Below are 22,846 nucleotides of genomic sequence, written 5' to 3'. Positions count from 1 at the left end.
GATTATTTTTGGTTATCACTATATCCTAATGTAAAAACTGCCACAGAAATAAGACATTATTGGGATAGACCTAGATTTGTTTTTCAGATGCAGCATAATTTTTTTTGTGCAAGGTAGAATATAATTTATGGTTCATAAAGGAAATAAAATAAACTTGTCACCCCCCTGCTTAAAGCTTTTTGGGCTATTCCAGGACTTCTCACAGACTTAAAATAAAATCTCAGCATTGCAGGCCCTCCAGGCACACGTGACCTGGCCCCATGTTGCCCACCTCAGGTCTCCCTTTTGCTGACTTCAGGGCAGCCACCCTGGCTGCTCCCCACATCACCTGCCCAGCTTTTGTGTCTTGGTCTCAGCACGTGCTGTTGTCTCCCACCTTCCCCCACCCTCCCTGCTCTTTCTGAGGCTAATTCCTCTCATTCTTTAGGTCTCAACTTCCTTTCATCTCTTCAGCGAAATCTTTCCAGATCACGCTAGCTAAAGTAGTGGACTGTGCCCTGTCATTTTCAGTACATTTACTGTCATTTGCGATTTATTTAATATATTTGCATATGTTTTGGCAAATAATTATTTTAATACCTATATTAAGGCCCATTCACTTCTCAGAAAACCGTATGAGGGAGGTAATATTAATATTCCCATTTTCCAGATGAGGAAATAGACACACAGAGTTTGTCATTTCCCAGGGTCACATAGATTGGAAGTGGTTTACCTGGATTCATATTAATCCTGATGCTAATTTGATGCTGAAATAATCATGATGCTGATCTGCCTCTCAATGTGGTGTGATCCTCCAGCTAATACTGTAGCCATGGTTTTTCCTCCCACATTATCAATATGTTTTATTGGGTTTATGTAGTGCTGTGGATAGGATGTATATAAGACATAAAATTCAGAAGACTTTTTGTTTGTTTTTTAGAAATGGGGTCTCACCCTGTCACTCAGGCTGGAGTGCAGTGGTGTGATCATAGCTCACTGCAGCGTCGACCTCCTGGCTTCAAGGCAGCCTCCCACCTCAGCCTCCTGAGTAGCTGGGACTATAGGTGTACGTACGTCCCTGTGCCCGGCTAATTTTTTAATCTTTTGTAGAAATGATTAAATTTCTAAATTTCTCTGTTGCTCAGGCTGGTCTGGAACTCCTGGGCCCAGGCGACCCTCCTGCCTTGGCCTCTTAAAGCACTGGGATTACGGGGCTGAGCTACCACACCTGCCTGGAAGACCTTTTTTTTTTTTTTTTTTTTAAATAACTGTTATCTTGGCCGGGCGCGGTGGCTCACGCCTGTAATCCCAGCACTTTGGGAGGCCGAGGCGGGCGCATCACAAGGTCAGGAGATCGAGACCACGGTGAAACCCCGTCTCTACTAAAAATACAAAAAATTAGCCGGGCGCGGTTGTGGGCGCCTGTAGTCCCAGCTACTCGGGAGGCTGAGGCAGGAGAATGGCGTGAACCCGGGAGGCGGAGCTTGTAGTGAGCCGAGATCGCACCACTGCACTCCAGCCTGGGCGACAGGGCGAGACTCCGTCTCAAAAAAAAAAAAATAAATAACTGTTATCTTCCACCTTTGCTTTGTTCTTCTGTGGCTAGATAACGCTTGGTCTCCGTCCCTCATTTCCCATCTGTATTGTCCTTATCTCACACCTGCTTCCTACAGAAGCCTCACTAAACTGATCCACCTCCAGTAACTTCTGGAGTCACCCTCTCCAGTCAAACCATTCTACACAGAACTTCTTTTTCTTCTTCTTCTTCTTTTTTTTTTTTTTGAGGCAGGATCTGGCTCTGTTGCCCAGGCTGGAGTGCAGTGGTGCAGTTATGGCTCACTGCAGCCTCAACCCTCCATGCTCAAGTGATCCTCCCACCTCAGCTCCCTGAGTAACTGGGACCATAGGCCCATGCCACCACTTCCAGCTCATTTTTTATTTTTTAAATTTTTTTGTAGAAATAGGGTCTCACTATGTTGCCCAGGCTGTTCTCCAACTGCTGAGCTCAAGCAATTCTTCTGCTTCAGCCTCCTAAAGTGCTGGGACTATAGGCGTGAGCCACGTGCCTAGACTCATGGAACTTCTAAACTAAAATAGTGTGAACATCATGTCACGGGCCAGCTCAGGGACAGATGATGACAACTGCCTGTTACCTATGACATTAAGTATAAACCTGAAGGCCAGCTGTCAGCTCTTTCCTAAGGCCACCCGCATCAGGCTCACCTGAATTTAGCTTCTGCTGCTTCTTAACGTGGATTTTCACTTCTAACCAGGCAGGTCTGGCCACCTGTCCCAGGTGCTCATTCCTGCCCTTGTGCCTTTCCTCAGAGTGTTGACTCAGAATGACTGCACTGGGGATAAGACAGGGTCCTTGTACCCAGGAAGTATACAGAAACACAGTGTGATCCAGGAAGGTAAGGGAGGCCAGAGAGGAGAGTGACTGCGGGCAACCGGGGAAGGAAACTTTCCAAGTGGCTTTTTGAAACACACACATATCCACAAAGCACCCCCAAACAAAAAATAGATGTGTACAAGGCAAATACATCTCTTTTTATCACACAATACCCATTTTAGTTTTAAATCATATTTAGTCTTTGATTATCCTCTTTTTAATTTTGCCTGTCATTATCCTATCCTATAAACTTTAGTTTCTGAACAAGAGCATGACTCCTTGAAAGCCAAGATCTATCTTCTGTTTCTCCTTAACCTTTCCTGGGCACTTTGCTGAGCTTAGAATAATTATATAATAAACATTGGTTGATTTCATTAATAAGGTTGCAGCAGATGGCAGGTGCCTTGTGGATGAACGTTTAACACCCATTGTCTTATCCACCTACTTCGAATGTAATTTGCTTGGGGGTTTAGGAGGTTTAGGATTTCATAGCATCCGTATAAACCTAAATGTCTAATCTTCCCACTGTGCTAGAATTCTGGGTCTACCTTATGTCATTTGATGCTTTTATGCTTTGATATTTTGTTTCTGTGCATACTTTATATAACCTAAGATGTGTATTAATCTATTTAGGTCTAGAATTTTGAAAGCATTGTCCTTTAACTTAATGGGGTAAAATTAATTTAGAGAATTATAAGTCTAAATGCTGTATTATTGCAGAGTAGGATGCTTATCAGCAGTTGCTACCCCTAATCACAAGACCCTTTTTTTTGTTTTTTGAGACGGAGTCTAGCTCTGTCACCCATGCTGGAGTGCAGTGGCGTGGTTTCGGCTCGCTGCCAGCTCCGTCTCCCGGGTTCACGCCATTCTCCTGCCTCAGCCTCCCCAATAGCTGGGACTACAGGCATCTGCCACCACGCCTGGCTAATTTTTTGTATTTTTAGTAGAGACACGGTTTCACCGTGTTAGCCAGGATGGTCTCGACCAAATCACAAGATTTTAAACCCAGATCTTTCCTGAATAGGAAACGGGCTTGGGTGAAGAGAATATTACCTAGTTCTTGGGAGTTCAGCAAAATTTTTTCTGTCAATTCCAGACCCTTGTTGGTTTTCTCCATTGTTGAACAAGTTCACAAATCCTTCCTCTCAGGAGATGGTCTTTTCTGTTCTACAAAGATCAGGAATGTGAGCACTATTAGGTTTTCCCTCTTAGACCTCTGCTTTTACCCATTCTCCCTTCTCTGAAAAAGAAGACGTGTGCGTGGTTTAGGAGGTCGTTGCCTCCCCGCCACTCTTAGTCTTCCATGGCCCTCCCCTCCCCTCTCTGCCTGCCAAGCTCAGTGAGCTCCGCCTCTCCGTTTTCCTGCGTCCCCGCGGCTCCCGTGCCCGTGCCCCTCGCTGCCCTCTGCGTGCCAGTCCACGGCTTTGGCTTTCCCGTTGTCCGCCCTGTGCTCAGCTTCCCGAGCTCTACTCCGTTCCATGTGGTGCCGCCAGGATAACTTGCCCAGAACGCATGGACGGCTAAGCCGCTTTTCTGCTCAGACGGAGTTTTCAGTGGCTTCTTCGTGCATGTCAAGCCCGGGTCCCGTCAAAGCCCTCAGTCCTTCCACGATGTGGTCCCAGTCTAAATTCCCATCCTTGTCGCTTACTTTCTCTCCCCGTTTCACTCTTGTAGGCGATTTGGGCAGCATGTTGTTAAACCGATTCTGCTTCTGTTCTTCCCTTCTGGGGGAGGAACTTTCCTATTCGTTCTTCAAAGGCCCCGCTCAAGTTCTGTTTTCTTCACAAAGCCTTTCAGAATTCATCTGTATTTCTGTAGGACTTTGTTTCTAGCACTGTTTTGACGCTTGGCACATTTTGCCCTAACCCAATATTTCCCCAGGTTTCCCTGAGATGCGTTTCAGGTTAAAAATGGCTCATGATGTCTACGAGGTTTCGCGTGTGCAGGCAGGGCTATCTGTCCCCACAACGGGAGATTAAAGGCACGGGGAGGAAAACACGCTGCTTAGCTGGGTTTACTCCAGGCTTCCTCAACTTTATTTACCATAGAAAAACTTTTTTTCTCACAGAATATGAACACCCAGTGCAGAATGCTTTGGAAGAATGCTGCCTTAAGCTAGATGTCTTGGTGGCCTGTCTCCCATGCAGATTGGAAGCTCCTGCTTATTTTTCCTGCCTGGAGCTTCTCCTAGATATTTAATGTTTAATTAATGAAGTCATATTGCATGATCAGGGATCGATGTTTCTTTTTTTCCTTTCCTTTTTTTTTTTTTTTTGAGACAGAGTTTCACTTTTGTTGCCCAGGCTGGAGTGCAATGGTTCAATCTCGGCTCACCGCAGCCTCTGCCTCCTGGGTTTTCCTGCCTCAGCCTCCGGATTAGCTGGGATTACAAGCATGGGCCACCATGCCCGGCTAATTTTTTTTGTATTTTTAGTAGAGATGGGGTTTCTCCATGTTGTTCAGGCTGGTCTCGAACTCCTGACCTCAGGTGACCCTCCCGTCTCGGCCTCCCAAAGTGCTGGGATTACAGACGTGAGCCACCGCGCCCAGCCTAATTTTTTGTAATTTTAATAGAGATGGGGTTTCACCGTGTTTGCCAGGCTACTCTTGAACTCCTGACCTCAAGTGATCCGCCCGCCTTGGCCTTCCAAAGTGCTGGGATTACAGGCGTGAGCTACCTTGCATGGCGAATCAATGTTTCTTTGGAGGCCTGAGGAATGAATATTACAAAGAAAAGCTGGTCTGCCACATGTTGTGACCGGTGCATACGTAGTAGGTACTCCATAAGTGTTGAAGAATGCTGAATAAATTCCAAGTGTCTGTAAAGTGGTACAGTTAAGGAGTTGTTTTTCTCAGTTGGTGAGCTAGTAGGGTGTATGTGCCAGTAACCGTGTGTGTGTGTTTAAATAACCCAGAAAAGGGAAACTGGGCAAAAGCATTCTGGTTTTCCAGGGCTTTCCTCCAACTTTAAATCTTTTGCTGTTTTAACTTTTATAGTATGCTGTAATTTAAGGAAACAATAAAAATCCAGTCTTATTAAAAAACATGATGCTCGATAAATTGATGATAGGTGGTGATTGTGTACTATTATACAAAACGTGACATTTTAACGTAAAGATTCTTATTGGACTTAAAATATTGTTTAACCTACCAGTGGGATTCTCACACAGCTTTCCATGAGTATGTGGTGTGTGTTAAGCTGCACCTCTGTTGAGCTGCATCACCACCTCACTGGCAGTGATGCTGTGTTCATAGAGCAGCCTTTGTTCTGAAAACCTTTCTTTCATTGGGCATGTCTATACAGGCATGTTATGCATACACATAAACATAAGCACCAAATAACATGGGCATGAATATTCACAATATCCCTTCTTTTAGTTGCGACATCAGCTGCTTCCTGGAGTTGGCAAAGTTTAGCTTAGTAGACTAAATGGAATTTAACCCTTTTCTCTCTCCCTGAACCAAGCCCATCCTGTTTCTTCATGTGGGAAGAATTTCATCCTTAGAAGAATGATTTGCATTTGGTTGAGGACTCATTCTGTTAATGACTAGGATTCTAAGAGTCTTTTGAATTCTGTTTAAATTATTTTTTCCTCTTTTATTTTTTCCTTCTAGGCTCCAACCAGGAATGGAGACGCCCTTGGATGTTTTGTCCAGGGCAGCATCTCTGGTGCATGCTGATGACGAAAAACGTAAGTGAGGAGTCTATTATAAAATAGCTTAAGTGCTTTATTGATCCCTTGTCTCCTGCTCCATAACAAAATTACGTGCTTCTCTACGTGGTTTTCTGGCTATTTGCTATTAATTTTGGTGGTTTTCCTTAGAGATAACAGCTTCACATCCTCATTTGTATTTTCAAAAACATGTAAGTCTTTTCACTGGCATTTAACTATGGATACTGTTTTTTTTTTTTTTTTTTAGATGGGATCATGCTGTGTTGTTCAGGCTAGTGTCAAACTCCTGGACTCAAGTATGGGTACTGGTATTTAACTGGTATTTTGGTTTTTTTATTTATTTATTTGAGATGGAGTCTTACTCTGTCACCCACACTGGATTGCAGTGTTGCAGTCTCAGCTCACTGCAACCTCCATCTCTCAGGTTCAAGTGATTCTCCTGCCTCAGCCTCCCAAGTAGCTGGGATTACAGGTGCCTGCCACCATGCCCAGCTAATTTTTTTGTGTTTTTAGTAGAGACGGGGTTTCACCATGTTGGCCAGGCTGGTCTCGAACTCCTGACCTCAAATGATCCATCCACCTCAGCCTCCCAAAGTGCTAGGATTACAGACGTGAGCCACCAATTGTAAAATACCAATACAATTGGTATTTTAACTTTGTATGCTAGAGTTTGGACTGTTAACTGTAGGTCATTCTTTCCTTCTCAGGTGACTGTCAGTGATCTGGAATGAAGATACCCGTTATGTGTCTCAGATGCTGAGATAAATATGTGTTAGTTGATAGACTAATTGACTAGTAGAGAGCTAGAGATGGAAAAAATCATCGAATGTCATTTATGTCATTGGAATTGTACAGTATGTGTCATAATGGAAAACAGTCATGCAAATTATGTTTGCATTGCTGAGAAAGAGCAAATACTGGGAGAAAAAAATGTTCATTAGTGTAGTTTGAGGGATGGGTGAAAGGAACAATATTGGAAGATTATTCTACAATATTTTAAAGTGATTTGCCTGCTCATCCAACAATATATTTATTTTTAAATGTTCAAAGTTACGGTTACTTGCTAAACAGTATTGTAAGAATTACTGTTTCATGTAGGAACAGTTCTTTTTCTAAGTACTAAAATATTAATAACAACGAAAAATTTAGGTTGAGGTTTTGTACATTATAAGTTCTCGAAGATGAGCTCCTTCCAGTTTAGTCCTTCATGGATTGGCAGACAGCAAGTGCATGTCCTTAAAATCTGAGGTCTGCCTCTCTACTGGCTGTTAGACTTTTATTTTTCTAAGCCTTAGTTTTCTCATTGGTAACATGGAGCAACAATACCTACTTACAAAGTGTTCATGAGGATTAATGGGCTGTGGTGTGTACTGAGCTTACTAATTAGCTTTTGACTCCTGGTTGGGGCTGCCATGCCCTCTCTCCTGGCACATTGTTGGCTTCTGATAGTGCTTCTCCCAGTCTTCTGTATTAACACGTGTGTTAGTCCATTGACATTGCTGTAAAGGAATACCTGAACTGGGTGATTTATTAAGAAAAGAAGTTTAATTGGCTCATGGTGCTGTAGGCTGTCCAAGCATGGCACCAGTGTCTGCTTAGCTTCTGGGGTGGCCTCAGAGAGCTTTACTCCTGGCAGAAGGAGACAGAGAGCAGGCATGTCGTATGTGAGAGGAGGGGCAAGAAAGAGGAAGAGGTGCCAGGCTCTGTTAAACAACCAGCTCTTGAGTGAACTAATAAAGTGAGAACTCACTCATCACTGTGCCATTCATGAGGGATTCACCCCACATGACCCAAACACCTCCCACTAGGCCTTGCTTCCAACGTTGAGGATCACATTCTAACATGAGATCTGGAGGAGACAAATATCCAAACCTTATCACTATGCGTCTGTGTCTTCCTACCCTCCCGCCACCAGCCCTACAATATCATCATTCTACCAGTGACTGGGTGAGGTAGCTAGTAAGGTTTTTTCAACCTCTTGTATAATTCACACTTACTTAGCTTTTGATTGTTGTGAGGATATAACCACCTGATGGTGAGGTATAATTATCCCTTACTAAAGAAGTTGAAGTTGAAGGATGTTAAGTGGGAATCTGAGGAATTGGAGCTTGGGAGACGCAGCTCAGGCTGAAGGCTTTTTATCTAAACAACAACAAAACTCCTTTATTCCTCTAAGATTGCAATACATTGTGATTTTCTACAATTGGATAGCACCTATCTCCAGCGCTGTCAACCATCCTGTGTCGGGGATGTCTTCTGAGCTCATTGCTGTCTTCACCTACCCAGGCTTGGCAGTGCCCCTCCTAAACTGTGGTACCTAAGCAATGATTTTTCTATGTGATCTGATGAGGATTCGGAGGACATTGTGTCCAGGCCTACCACCAGCTTGGTTCTGGCTCAGGAGTTCTTGGGGGTGAAGGGAGAAAAAGGGGTGGGGTGGGCTGTTGCCAGGGCAGGGAGCAGTCACTGTAGGACTGTAGGGAGCAGTGAGGACCCTGGAGAAGTGGCTGACTTGAATAGCTATTTGCAAACTTTGTTGAATACCAATATAGTTAGTTTAGAAGTTTTTATATAAGGTAGTAGTTTGAATTTCTCTCTTTTACAATGCCCAACTTTAGTTAGGATCAATAAAACAAAATACTGTTTATACAATGAAAAATAGAAATAATGACCTCAGGGTAACCCTTTGTGTCTTTGAGTGGGGAGAGTAAAGACTTTCTTCTCTTCTCTTTTGATCATTCTGTTCCAGTTGGAGGCCTATCTAGTTTTCAATTTAGTGAGTGATGATTGAACCCTTACATATGAGGGGCAGATAAAGATAAAGAAGGGCCAGTCCCTGCCTTCATAGGACTCATGAATACGTTTGTGTGCAGACTCTTGTGGCTGTAAAATGTATAGAAGCGGGGACAAGCACAGTTAGTAATGTAGATACAAGACTCCCTTTGGAACCTATGGTTTGGGAGAGCTGTTTTTGGAGAAACAAAATGATACTGCTAAGGGAGAAAGGAACTCTTAACAGCCCATTGGTGTTTTTGAAGAATGAGGATAAATTCCCATGTAAGGCTCTAACAAATCAGAGAATAGTCTCATTCTCCTTTTTTTAAATTTTTTTTTTGAGATGGGACTTGCTCTGTCACCTAGGCTGGAGTGCATTAGTGTGATCTCAGCTCATTGCAACCTCTGCCTTCCAGGCTCAAGTAATCTTCCTGCCTTAGCCTCCTGAGTAGCTGAGATTGCAGGCGTGTACCACCACACCTGGCTAATTTTTCTTTTTCTTTTTTTTTTTCTTTTTTTGTAGAGATGGGGTTTCATCATGTTGCCCAGGCTGGTCTCAAACTCCTGGCCTCCAGCAGTCCACCAGCCTTGGCCTCCCAAACTGCTGTGATTACAGGTGTGAGCTACCATGCCTAGCCGAACATTCTTTTGACTCTAATGACTCCAGCTGCTTTAGGGATGGGCTGGCATAATTCTAGAATCCCTTGTGTCATGGTTTCAGCTTCTTAGGGTCATTTTTTACATTTGAGTAAGTGGAAAACAGTTCAAAGCTGTCTTTAATTATTATTAACATTTTTGGGAGACTTTTCTTACTGTTGTGTTCTGTGTACCACTCTCAAGTATGCAGAGCTCGAAAACCAGGCGTTGTATTTTCTTACCTAATTCATTAATTATGTGTTATTATGTAAGTGTGTGAAAAGTCAAAAAATTTGTAGACAAAGTTGAACATTAGGTTTCAGTGTCTTTCAGTTGATTTCTTAGACTTATTTGGGCTGGTTCAGCCTGACTCAGCTTTCTCTGCCCTACATTAATTCTATTTTAGCTTTTGTTGTAAATTGCTCTCAGACTTTAGGGGAGGTTAACATTCTCCTCAACACTTTAAAAAAGCCTTGTGAATATAATCTGATTTGGGCCTCTTATTACAAACAGAAAAATGTTCTACTACTTGAAATCAGTTTCCCAACTCATCAAGGTGACCTAAATGATTCTCTTTTCCTTTGCTCCTGGAGAACTGAAAACTTGGGCATTTTTGAGGATGTTATTGTTTCAGCATTTTGAAGGGAACAGTACCTATTATGACTTGAGTCTGTAATACCGATAGTATTAAGGCTTCAGTGTGTCTACTAGTGGAGAATAAAAGAAATATCTCAATAGTATACTGTAGAGCTAAAATAAATAGTAAAATGGTGGTTTTGTAGTAACACAATAGTCACTTATCTGGATGGCCTAGAAGGGATAAATTTACTTAAAATAATCTTTCCACTGCTCATGAGACATTGATGTAATCAGTGTCTAGGGTAACCCTGGAAGGTACTGAATGGAAATACAACTTGAGATTGGTGTTCTTCCTTGTGCTTGAGGAACCTCTCCTTTCAGTGGTTGGTGATACTGGTGCTGGGAAGTCCCAACTTTTTTCCAGCTGGTTTTTTTTTGGGGACAGAGTTTCACTCTGTCGCCCAGGCTGGAATGCAGTGGTGTGATCACGGCTCACTGCAATCTCTGTCTCCTGGGTTCAAATGATTCTTGTGCCTCAGCTTGCTGAACAACTGGGACTACAGGCATATGTCACCATGCCCAGCTAATTTTTTGTGTTTTTGTAGAGGCGGGGTTTTACCATGTTGCCCAAGCTGGTCTTGAACTCCTGAGCTCAGGCAATCCACCCGCCTTGACCTCCCAAAGTGCTAGGATTACAGGTGTGAGCCACTGTGCCAGCCTCCAGCTGTTTCTTACTAGGGTAAATTGATGAAAATGGGAGGGCAAGGTGCTTGGTGCTAATGTATAAAACAATACCTTGGCATGTCTTTAACATGATATTCCATTTTATTGCAGTGTTTACAAAATCGTTATGTTTGGTTACCATATCTTCTAATTTTAAGATCTAATTGCATCCGCTGACTTCCTCACTTAGATTAAAATAATTTTAAATTAAAACTTTGAGGGTTTTGGTGGAGAAGATAGTGCTTTTGAATGTATATGCAGATGATCAGAAAGGCTGGACGGAGCTGGTATGAGTGATGTGGCAAGGACAGCAGATTTTGCAGGGGTTGCATTTGCATCTGCCCCAAGAAATTCACTAATTCCTTGTTTGGAGATGATTATTGAAGGTTGACTAATTGATGAAACATTGATTACCATAATCCTTTCAAGTAAGCATTCCTAAGAGCCCAAGCTTTTATTATTATGGGGACACATGGCCCCCTTATATGGAATATGTTGATATTTCTAGGTTGTAGTCGATATTTGCCTTAAAAAAGGAAAGCAAACCAGATCAGATTAATGATAACGTAATGTTTAGTTGCACTTATATACTGTTTTCTCTGATTGATTTCTTTCCTCAAGATCATGATGACTTCTGGTCAGCTTGTGCATCAACCCAGGTGAACCTCTTATGGGATTTGCTCCTGTGACTAGTTCAGCTGGGCCCACTCCTGATTTTTCTGTCTCTCTCTCCTTTTCTCTCAGCATCTAATACTGTGGCTTTTGAATATTGTTGACTGTGGCACACAGTGAAAAAGCATTTTAGGCTGAGCATGGTGGCTCATGCCTGTAATGCCAGCACTTTGGCAGGCTGAGGAGGGAGGATTGCTTGAGCCCAGGAGTTTGAGACTAGCCTGGGAAAAAATAGGAAGACCTCATCTCTCCAAAAAGAAAAAAAAAAAAAAAATTAGCTGGGTGTGGTGGTGTGTGCCTATAGTCCCATCTACTCCAGAGGCTGAGGCAAGAGGATGGCTTGAGCCCAGGAGTTGAAGGCTGCAGTGAGCTATGATTGCGCCACTACCCTCAGGCCTGGGCCACAGAGCAAGACCCTGTCTCAAAAAAGCCATTTCATATTGCAATCTTCATATACGTATACTGAGATGACCAATCCAGAAGTTTTAAGAGACAGTACTGGCTCACGTGGTGGCTTACACCTCTAATCCCAGCACTTTGGGAGACCAAGGTGGGAGGGTCACTTAAGCCCAGGAGTTTTGTGACCAGCACAGGCAACAAAATGAGACCCCCATCTCTATAAAAAAATTTAAAAATTAGGCGGGCGTGGGTGGCACATACCCGGCGGGGTCCCAGCTACTCGGGAGGCTGAGGTGGGAGGATCACCTGAGCCTGGGAGCACTAGCCTACAGTGAGCTATGATGGTGCCACTGCACTCCAGCCTAGGCCACAGAGTGAGACCCTGTCTCTAAAATATGTTTAAAAAAATAAAAAGAGGAGACAACAGTTACCCTTACTTTGCACAGTGCAGTTTGATGTGTCTTTTCTGGTCTGCACTCTATTTAAATAGAAGTTGAGTCATGGCTCCTTACATTGGTTTTAGGATCCACTAATGCATGGGAACCCAGAGTTTGAAAAAACATGATTTGGTTTACATCTCCTTCATGGGATAAACTTACTCCTGGCTTCTCTGTTGTATGTACTGGGATGATCTGACTGCTACATGGGCCATGAAAATAAAAGGAGCCGGTAATATTCAGACATGCTGGAGTAGATGAGCATCTCCAAGGCAGACTTGATTGACGCATGGTACAGCAAAGGGGCAGGCATGTCCCAGAGCACAGGAGGGAGACAAATAGGTTTCACCAAAGGGAGTGACCATTTTCTAGAGTACTGACTCGAAAACCCGGGAATAATATAGGCTTAGAATAGGAGGAACTGCCTCTAATGGAGTGGTTGTGTTTGCTTGTGATCAGAGTGCCAAGTCCTCTGGTGCCCTGGAAAGAGAACAACATACTGATGTCATTCCTGCCCATTCCCCTTGGAGTCTTGGTGTTAAGTCTGGTTTTCCCTTCGTGAGGGAAAGAGCACTGTATTCTTGCTTTGTAGCAACTGTGTGTGCAACTCTGGGAGAATTTCTTCAGGAAAGCCCAGACGGGAAGTGCAGTTGTTGTTTTGTTGTCTATGTCTGTCTGTGTCTCTGTGTGTTTTGAGGACTCCTGGTTTTGTAAAGTTGCACTTTAGAAAAGTTAGGTCTAAAAATAATGCTCAATATAACATGGCCTTTGTTTCCTTTTTGTGCCAACTCTTCTGTAGTGTTCATTAAGGACTTCTTCGGTGATCATTTCTGATAATTTGGAGGCTTATCTGATCACTGCATCAGTGAGTTTTACTTTAATATCCTAAAATACCAGAGGGTTGTGCCATGCATTTTCATCCATAAGAGTGGCTTGCTGCTATCTGCAATCCTCAGAGAGGAGACGGGGTACTTGCAGGCATTCTGACAAAGCCTTCTCAGGTGCATCTGATACCAGGTCCCTTTCCCCACACGAGTCACTAGTCTAATGATACTCCTAGGGGAACTCTGGATCTGAATATTTAAGTACAGTCCCTCTAGTTATGAGAAGCTGTAGTTCTTTGGCTACCACATGTCCTTTAACCAGATTCACCAGTTGTTTGTATCTCCCCCTATTTCCTTCATGCACATGTTCTCTCTGTCTTTTTGTACATGTGTTATATGTATACATATATATATACACACACACAGGTATGTATATATGTTTGCATATTATTTTTCCTGAGATATATGAGAGTAAGTGGGCAGTATCATTCCTCCTTACTCCTAAAGAATTCAGTGTGCATTTCTTAAGAATGAGAACATTCCTGGGCCGGGTATGGTGGCTCACACCTGTAATCCCAGCACTCTGGGAGGCCTTGGTGGGTGGATCACGAGGTCAGGAGTTTGAGACCAGCCTGGCCAAGATGGTGAAACACTGTCTCTACTAAAAATACAAAAATTAGCCGGCCGTGGTGGCTGGTGCCTGTAATCCCAGCTACTCGGGAGGCTGAAGCAGGGAATTGCTTGAACCTGGGAGGCAGAGGTTGCAGTGCGCCGAGATTGCACCACTGCACTCCAGCCTAGGCAACAGAGTGAGATTCCATTTCAAAAAAAAAAAGAATGAGAACATTCCCTTACATAAGTACAATATGATTATCTTTATTATGTTACTTGAATATATAAAGCACAAAAATGGACCTGGCCCTTATGCTGGTAGTTTCTTTACAACTTCATAACTACAGTACACATTTGTAGATTAAATATAGCCAATAAAAGCTAGCCATGACACAGTAGATGAAGATCTGCTACAACCAAGCCTCTGTTCCACAACTGTGGCATCTGCTGCCAGCCTGCCGGATTTGATTCTGTAATGTTAGCCTACCTGTCATGCCACTTGCCCTTTAATGCAATTTCCCCTCCACTTTCATCCTGCAAACTCTTGTAAAATTTTTCATCATACAGATTGTGGTGACATAATTTGACTATTTCTTAGTGCAGATGCCTCAGTTTCATATTGGGTTTGTCTCTGTCCTTTTTTCTTTCTTTTATTTTGAGACAGTGTCTCACTGTTGCCCAGGCTGGAGTACAGTGGTGCAATCTTGGCTTACTGCAACCTCTGCCTTACAGATTCAAGCAATTCTCCTGACTCAGCCTCCCCAGTAGCTGGGATTATGGGTACTGGCCGCCATGCTCAGCTAATTTTTGTATTTTTTAATAAAGACAGGGTTTCACCATGTTGGCCAGGGTGGTCTTGAACTCCTAACCTCAAGTGATCCACCCGCCTTGGCCTCCCAAAGTGCTGGGATTACAGGCGTGAGCTGCCGCACCTGACCTCTTTTTTCATTAGACTGGAAAAATACAAACATAGTCACTGAAATTATATAGCAATACTTGGTGACATAATAGCTAGCCATCTGATTCAGAGGATGCTTATGTCAAATTTTAAAAAAGATTCTCCATGAAATAATGAAAGTAAAAATTTCTCATGAACTCCTTAGCGTTTGTCTGGGGACCTCAGTTTAAGGATTATAGTATCATCTCATTCAGCTCTCAGAACACCCCTATTAAGTAGGTGCTATAATTAGTCCCATTTTATAGATAAGGAAACCGAGGTTTGTAGGGCTTCTGTAGTTTGCCCAAGTACACTTAGCTGGTCGTGGCAGTGTTAAGAATTGAACGGAAGCAGCCTGGCTGTGAAACCTAAGCCCATAATTCTCTGCTATCTGTCTGCCCAGGGGACGGGAAAGACTTTTCTGCTGATTAAAAAAAAAACAAAATAAAACTACCTTCGCTAATCTATCAGTAAAGAGATTTTCATTTGGAAAAGGCTTCCTAGCCAATAAAATAGCATTTCCAAAATATTAACTAGCTATAACCAGCCGTACGTTCAGGACGTGTGGTGGCATGTGCTCGGGGACTGTCCTTCGTCCCCCGTTCATGGCTCTGCCATCTTGTGTGTGTGATGGCTCAGGTGCGCACTGCCACAGGACTCCCCTTCATATGTATGGAGTTTTCTTTCCCAGTAAGTACCTCAGCTAACTGAACATATCAGGTGAAAAGGGCTGCTTTACCAGGTAACGAGAGCCCACTTTGCCAAAGCGTTTAATTAGAAACAAGGTAACCCTTGTTCAGAGGCAACATAGAAGGGATTGTCATAGGGAGGGTGGCCAGACTTGAAGGATGGCCTAAGATGCTGTGAGTCTATAGGAGATCCTTGCCTGTTGAAGGCGAGAATCCTGCTCCCTTCTGCTTTTGTATTCCAAGCATCTACCATTTGGTGCAGATGGTGGGCATTTAGTAAACATTTATTGGTAATGAAGTAGCCCCTGGAGGGAGACTTACCTCTAAGGAATTAATTTATTAAACACTAGCAGAAATGACTCATTTTAATGATCACTGTTACTATTAATAATACACAAATTCCAAGGAATACTATTTCTATTTGATAATACTTTGTAGTTTACAAAACATTTTCATTTACTTTTTTTTTTGTTTTTGAGACAGGGTCTCGCTGTGTTGCCCAGGCTGGAGCGCAGTGGCACAGTCTTGGCTCACTGCAAGCTCCGCCTCCCAGGGCTCAAGTGATCCTCCCACCTTAGCCTCTTGAGTAGCTGGAACCACAGGTGCACACCACCACATCCAGCTAATTTTTTGTATTTTTGGTGGAGACAGTCTTGCCATGTCTCCCAGGTTGGTCTTGAGCTCCTGTGCTCAAGTGATCCGCTGCCTCAGCCTCTCAAAGTGCTTGGATTACAGGTGTGAGACCCTGCGCCTGGCCTATTTTCATTACTTCTTAGAGCAAGAGCCTTTGCAGTAGACTGGGTAGGGGAGGTATCAGAGGAAAAGTTAAGAGAAGAAAAATTAGGAGAAGCTGGATGACTAATGCAAGATTAAAGTAATATAAACATCCCCCCCCCCCAAAAAAAAAAAACAACCAACCCAAACAAACCTCTGTCTTCTTTCCTCCTTTGGTGCTGGGGCACTGAATTGTGCATTGCTGCTGGGGTCATCAGAACAGTAGTTCCAGGTGAGTGCTGGCAGCTGTGGATAGTGGAGTGTTTCAGGCACCACAGGGGAGCACTCCTCCTCTGACTGGACCATGTTCCTAAGCTCCCCTTGGTTTTAAAATAAGCACTGATATTACTGTCCTTTCTAAAGGTTGGCGCTTTCAGTTACTTCCCTTTTGTGAACAATGACATCAAAAAATATCATCTCCCAGTAGTCTATTCTAATTCAAAAAGCTTCATAAAACATCAGGTGGGTTAGTGTTAGGTGCTTATTTAAGCCATTCTCTAGATGGGGGTATCCAGGGCTAGACATCTGGCCTTTCATCAGAATGGCTGCCCTCCAGAGACAGCTACTACCAGTGTCTGTGCTATTTTTATGGTTTTATATCAGATCAAATTAGCATAATAAATGTTAGAAATTGGATATCCACTGGTGAAAATAACATGCCTTGTTAATTAGCATAATGGATGCTGAAAATAGATTCTTCCACTGAATAGCTCTTTAGACACTCGAGGAGGGTGACTGTTTCCTTTAAACAATGTTCCACAATCCTTAGAGATCCATATTTTCCTTCAGTGCACATAAAAGTGTTATGGATGGTTAATGTCATTTGCAATTCAATTTAACATATCAGAGTCAAGAATTTTTGGATGAAGTGGTTCTTTTTTTTTTTTTTTTTTTCATTTGACGCACTTCTCCCTCCCCATCATCTCTTCTCTCTGCATCTTGAGAGTCACTGCCCCAGTCAGTACCTGGTGTGAACATCTCCAGTGCTGTCAACCATCCTGTGTCGGGGATGTCTTCTGAGCTCATTGCTGTCTTCACCTATTCAGGCTTGGCAGTGTCCCTCCTAAAATGTGGTACCTAAGCAATGATTTTTCCATGTTATCTGATGAGAATTAGGAGGACATTGTGTCCAGGCCTACCACCAGCTTGGATCTGGCTCAGGAGTTCTTGGGGGTGAAGAGAGAGAAAGGGGTGGGGCAGGCTGGTGCCAGGGCAGGGAGCAGCCACTGTAAGACTGTAGGGAGCAGTGAGGACTGAAGGCCCGTAACTCCTGTCCAAGGGGCAGCCACCACTCAGCTCCAGCCACTGTTGTCCATGAGCTGATTGTGCCTGTCATTTCCAGGCATCACCTTGGGAGCTTGAAATCAGCCGTGATGGGAATATTTACACCATGGCAAATGCTATACAGGTCAGGGGCTTTTGCTTTTGTTTTTCTTCTATAGAGAACCAGTTGTTAACATTTACCAGCACACCACTGGCTCCAGCTTATGATTTCCCGTAGGAATGTGGGGCTGGATTTGTCAACTTTTCTGGTTACTCAAGACAAACTGGAAACCTGGATTTTTCTGTAAGACTTCCAGATTTTTAAAATTCCTTGTGAGTGAGACGATAGTCCTCTTGCCAGGATTGGTCAGGTAAGTATCTATCTAGTATGTGCTTTTTGTTCTAGTCTCAATACTTCCATTAGTAAAACCAAAAATAACAGTAGATTTAAAAAAAAAAAAAACCTCTTTCAGCTACTCTCCCTCCCTCACCATACTTGTGAATTACTGTAGCAATTCTGTAAGAGCCGAAAAGGTAGGATGTAACATGACACCATCTTTTACATCTGTCATTATCTCTGTGTGGAAATTAATTTGGATATGTGTGTAGTTTTTTCCCATTCAGATTTTCTGTTTTTAAAAGACAAAGTCCCCATCTTTTCTTTGTATTTTTTTGCTTTCTTGAAGATTGATGTTATACATTTATGAAATAGTTGTTGACTTGGCATCTGATGTGCATATAACGTGTAGAAGCAATATATTTGGGGTTTATACTTTTATAGAAATCAAATCAAGCTTGAAAAATCAAACTTACATCCTTAGTGGCTTTAGATTTATTGTAACTGCCTTTTTATTGGATCAAACTTTTGATTCCTTGTAAATAAATAAATCTTTACATTTGAAATCTGGTGAAGTATCATTTATTCTTCTAGGACTGCCTGTCTCGTCAAACCTTACATATATGTGGTTTTTTTCTCTCTTTGGAAAATGTTGCTTAAATGTCTTTTCTTTTGTGGACCTTACCTTGTTTAACTAGACTGCGGTTACTTTTAAAATGAATTCAAGAGGCCAAAAGTCTGTTCTGTTCACTAGCAAGCAGAGTGAAGAGGAATATTTTTCAGTTCCCTAGCAAATTACTAGTTTAGGGTGCTTTGAATAAAGCATTTTAAATTAGAAAAAAATATTTAGGCATTCAGGAGGACAGTCTGGATTTTTAGAGTAAAATGGCAGACTGAACACATGCATCCAGCTTCCCTCTTGCCAAAAATATTTTTTAATAACAAAAGGTGAATATTTTAAAACATCTGTAACAGTATTAGAAAATTTGAAAGGATGCCTACCTCTAGTAAACTAAAAGTTATGAAGAATTCCTGGAAGACTGAAAACAGATGGTATTATATTGACAAAAGGAAAACAAAAACAAAACAATTATAACTCAAAACACAGGTGCAGAAGAAAAGGGGGGAATTAAGAGCTGAGTTTACAGTGACTAACAACCACCAATAGGAAGGGGTCCTAGAGTAATATTTAGGAAATCAAAGCATTACATTTATACAACGGTCTCTGGCTAAAAACTGAGAACTGTGTCTGGGGAGGGATCCTTGAGTGGGTGTTGGGGCGTGAGAAAGAAGCCGAGCAGAGCGTCAGATCCCTGTGGGCTCCCGCAATAACAAGGGTCCTGGGAAGGAAGTGTGGGCTCTCTAGCAGGCAGTGTCTGTGAATGTCCTTCACCACTGGAGGAGAGACTGGGAGATTTGGTGTTTGTCCCCCACTCTGCCTCCCTGCTTGTCTACTTGTATACCTTAAAGCAAAGCCCATCATTGGACACTTTCTGTCATCTTACACAGAGCCTGCAGATAGCTGGCCTTCCCCAGGACAGCGTTAATACCAGACAGGAAGCATGCGGCGGTTTCTCTTGTTGATTGGCCCAGTCTTTTATTCCAAAGTGTGAATGCACATCAAAGGATCACCAGACATTTGAGGAGAATAAATAGTATGAAAGAAAAGGCCCAGAGTAAGCAGACTTTGGGGAGCATAGCAGAAGCTAAAAACATGTTAGTCAGTATCTTCAAGGAGATTTGAGCTACTGTATAATAAATCTAAGTAGCCTGCTGTGAAAAAAGATCATTTAGAACAACAAAGTTCATGGATATTAAAAATGTGATGATCGAACTTAAAAGGTTAACTAGGTTGGCTTGAGAAGCAAATAGAATTAAAGACAAAATTAGCAATATGGAAGATAGATAGCAAAACACTGCAGAACGATCAAAAGGTCAGAGATGGGAAGTAGGACAAGGAAAGGAAGAGGCATGGAGATCAACCCCAGAGTCTTTTTTTTTTTTTGAGACGGAGTCAAGCTCTGTCGCCCAGGCTGGAGTGCAGTGGCCGAATCTCAGCTCGCTGCAAGCTCCGCCTCCCGGGTTTAAGCAATTCTCCTGCCGTAGCCTCCTGAGTAGCTGGGATTACAGGCACCCACCATCATGCCCAGCTAATTTTTGTATTTTTGTAGAGACGGGGGTTTCACCATGTTGACCAGGGTGGTCTCGAACTCCTGACCTCAGGTGATCCACCCGCCTTGGCCTCCCAAAGTGCTGGGATTACAGGCATAAGCCACCATGCCCAGTCTACTTTTATCTTTATAAATGAAGATAAACCAATAAACCTAAAAAATATAACCAAAAACTGACAACCAAAAACTGTTTTCTAAAATAGAACAATAAATTAAACCTTTGGTGAATTCATTAAGAAAAAGAAGAAAGTGTGTAATTACAGAACATTAGAAACAAGAAAAGGGACATTACTGTGTATATAGATGAGAATATTATACAAATATATGCACACGTGACCAAAAAATGAAAAATATAGATGAAATAGATTCTGTTTGAATCAGAAAGAGGTTGAAAACCTAAATTGGTCAATAATGGTAAAAATTTAACAAGTAGTCAGAGATGTGAGGCCCATATGGTTTTATAGGTGAATTTTACCAAATCTTAAAGAAACAGATTTCCCTATAAGACTATTTTATAGTATAGCACACTTTCTAATTCTTTCTATGAGGCTAATATAACATGATACTAAAGCTAAATAAAACACAAAGCGTATGTATATAAAATCAAGTACATAGATATGAGAGTACAAAGTTAAATAAAATTTCAGGCTAGCAGTTATATTGAAAGAGTAACATCCCATGTGCAAGTAAGCTATTTGCATCAGAAGAATGCAAGATGTTTCAATAATAGTAACTTTTGTAGTGTAATAAATTATATTACTTTAATAGATTAAAGGAAAAGTTCATATATTTATGACAGAAGTCTAAAAAAGTATTTCATGAAATTCAGCACCTATTTATGATAAAAACTCTTAGTAAGATGTAAATCAAAAGAAACTGTCTTTAATTGATAAAATATATCTGATAGAAACTTACAATGAATATGTTTAATGGTGGAACAAATTAAGTTAGGAGCAAGACACAACTCAAGTAGCATTGAACTTGACGTTCTAGCTAGTGATTTTTCTTAAAAAAGGGATATATAAAAACTGAAAAGATATAGGAAAAACTATAATTTTCAGGTGTCATAATAGTCTACCAGAAAATCATAACAATAAATGGGGGAAAACCTCCTAGGACTAATTAGAGACTTAAGTAAGGCAGCTGGTTGTAAGAGTGATATGTAAAAATCAATATTATCTCTGTTCACTTGAAATAACCAGTTAGAAATTATCTCAGAAGTCTCAGGGCTGGATACAGTGCCTCACACCTGTAATCCCAGCACTGTGGGAGGCTGAGGTGGGAAGATTGCTTAAAGCCAGGAGTTTGACACCAGCCTGGGTAACATAGCAAGAGCCATATCTCTTAAAAAACAAAACAAAACAAAACAAAAAAACATGTTAAGACCTTTGTGAATAAATTATAAAACTACTGAAATAGAAATATAGGCATTTCTACATAGGAAAATTCAGTCAAAGATGTCAGTTACATTCAAATTAATCTATACATTGAATGTATCCTAATTGGAATATCAAAAGTATTATTTTTAATTGATAAGCTGATTCTGAAGTTTACCTGAAAATTTTTGAAAGAAAAGAGGCGGGGAGGGAAGGCAGTTGCTTGCTTATTTTAATATCAGACATTAAAACACTTTATAAATTTTATTACTATGAAGTAGTTGGAATGGGATAATACTGACATAGGGATAATTACAGCAGTATTTCTTAAACTTCTTTGGGGGACAAATCCATGGTAACAAATGTATTTTACAACTCAGCCAACTCTACACACACACACACACACACACACACACACACACACACACACACACACAAATTTCATGGGGTAGTACTTTACTATGTTAGAAGTATTCTATTTTCTATCCTATTCTACTTCATTAGAAGATAACAACAATAATGGTGGTTATAATCTTTTTCTTTTTTTTTTTTTTTTTTTTTGAGGCAGAGTCTCGCTCTGTCGCCCAGGCTGGAGTGCAGTGACGCAATCTCGGCTCACTGCAAGCTCCGCCTCCCGGGTTCCCGCCATTCTCCTGCCTCAGCCTCCTGAGTAGCTGGGACTACAGGCGCCCGCTACCACGCCCGGCTAATTTTTTGTAATTTTAGTAGAGACGGGGTTTCACCGTGGTCTCGATCTCCTGACCTTGTGATCCGCCCGCCTCGGCCTCCCAAAGTGCTGGGATTACAGGTGTGAGCCACCGCGCCCGGCCAATCTTTTTCAGCTGATTTTAGGAACCACCAATGGATTGTGCCTTGTTGTTTGAAAAATGCTGAGATAGAATAAATGAAACAGAATGGAGCTCAGAAACATGTATACACATGAGATATAGGAATTTATATATCATAGGGACAAAATTCAAAATCCACGGAGGAAGAATGAATGATTAAAAAATTGTTTTTTATTGTGATGAAATACACATAACATGAAATTTACCATCTTAACCATTTTAAGCATACAGTTCAGTGGTATTAAATACATGTGATGGGCAACCATCACCACCACCCATCCATAACTCTTTTCGTTGTGTAAAACTGAAACTCTACATCACTTGAACACAGAACTCCCCATTTCCCCATTTACCAGCCCCTGGCAACCACCGTTCCACTCTGTCTAGGAATGTGACTATTCCGGGTACTTCATACATGTGGAATCATACAGCATTTGACTTTTTGTGACTGACTTCATTTACTATAATGTCCTCAAGGTTCATCCATATTGTAGCATGTATCCGAATTTCCTTCATTTATAGGATGAAATAATATTCCATTGTATGTATAGGCCACTGTTCATTTATCTGTGGATGGACAGATCAACAGACCCAAGTGAATAATGCTGCTATGAACATGAGTGTGCAAATATTTTTTTTGAGAGCCTGCTTTCAGTTCTTTTCGGTATACACCCAGAAGCAGAGCTGCTGGATCATATGGAAATTTTTAAAACATTTTTTGATTAACTGCCCTCCTGTTTTCCATAGAG

General features: G+C 41.8%; 1 protein-coding gene across 2 annotated transcripts in view; it reads left to right on the top strand.

Annotated features, from left to right (window-relative positions):
• Positions 1-22,846, top strand: part of VGLL4 (vestigial like family member 4) — a 162,920-nt gene that overhangs the window by 11,738 nt on the left and 128,336 nt on the right. For both annotated transcript variants that reach the window (XM_050781505.1, XM_050781506.1), the window contains exon 2: positions 5,987-6,063. In XM_050781505.1, the coding sequence (XP_050637462.1) occupies positions 6,000-6,063 (64 nt within the window). In that variant the 5' untranslated portion in view covers positions 5,987-5,999. The remainder of the gene's footprint in view (positions 1-5,986; positions 6,064-22,846) is intronic.

This window comes from Macaca thibetana, chromosome 2 (assembly GCF_024542745.1).
Source record: "Macaca thibetana thibetana isolate TM-01 chromosome 2, ASM2454274v1, whole genome shotgun sequence".
NCBI classification, from domain to species: Eukaryota; Metazoa; Chordata; class Mammalia; order Primates; family Cercopithecidae; genus Macaca; species Macaca thibetana.
The sequence above is the reverse complement of the archived record's forward strand: the minus strand, read 5'-3'. Positions and strand labels throughout refer to the sequence as shown.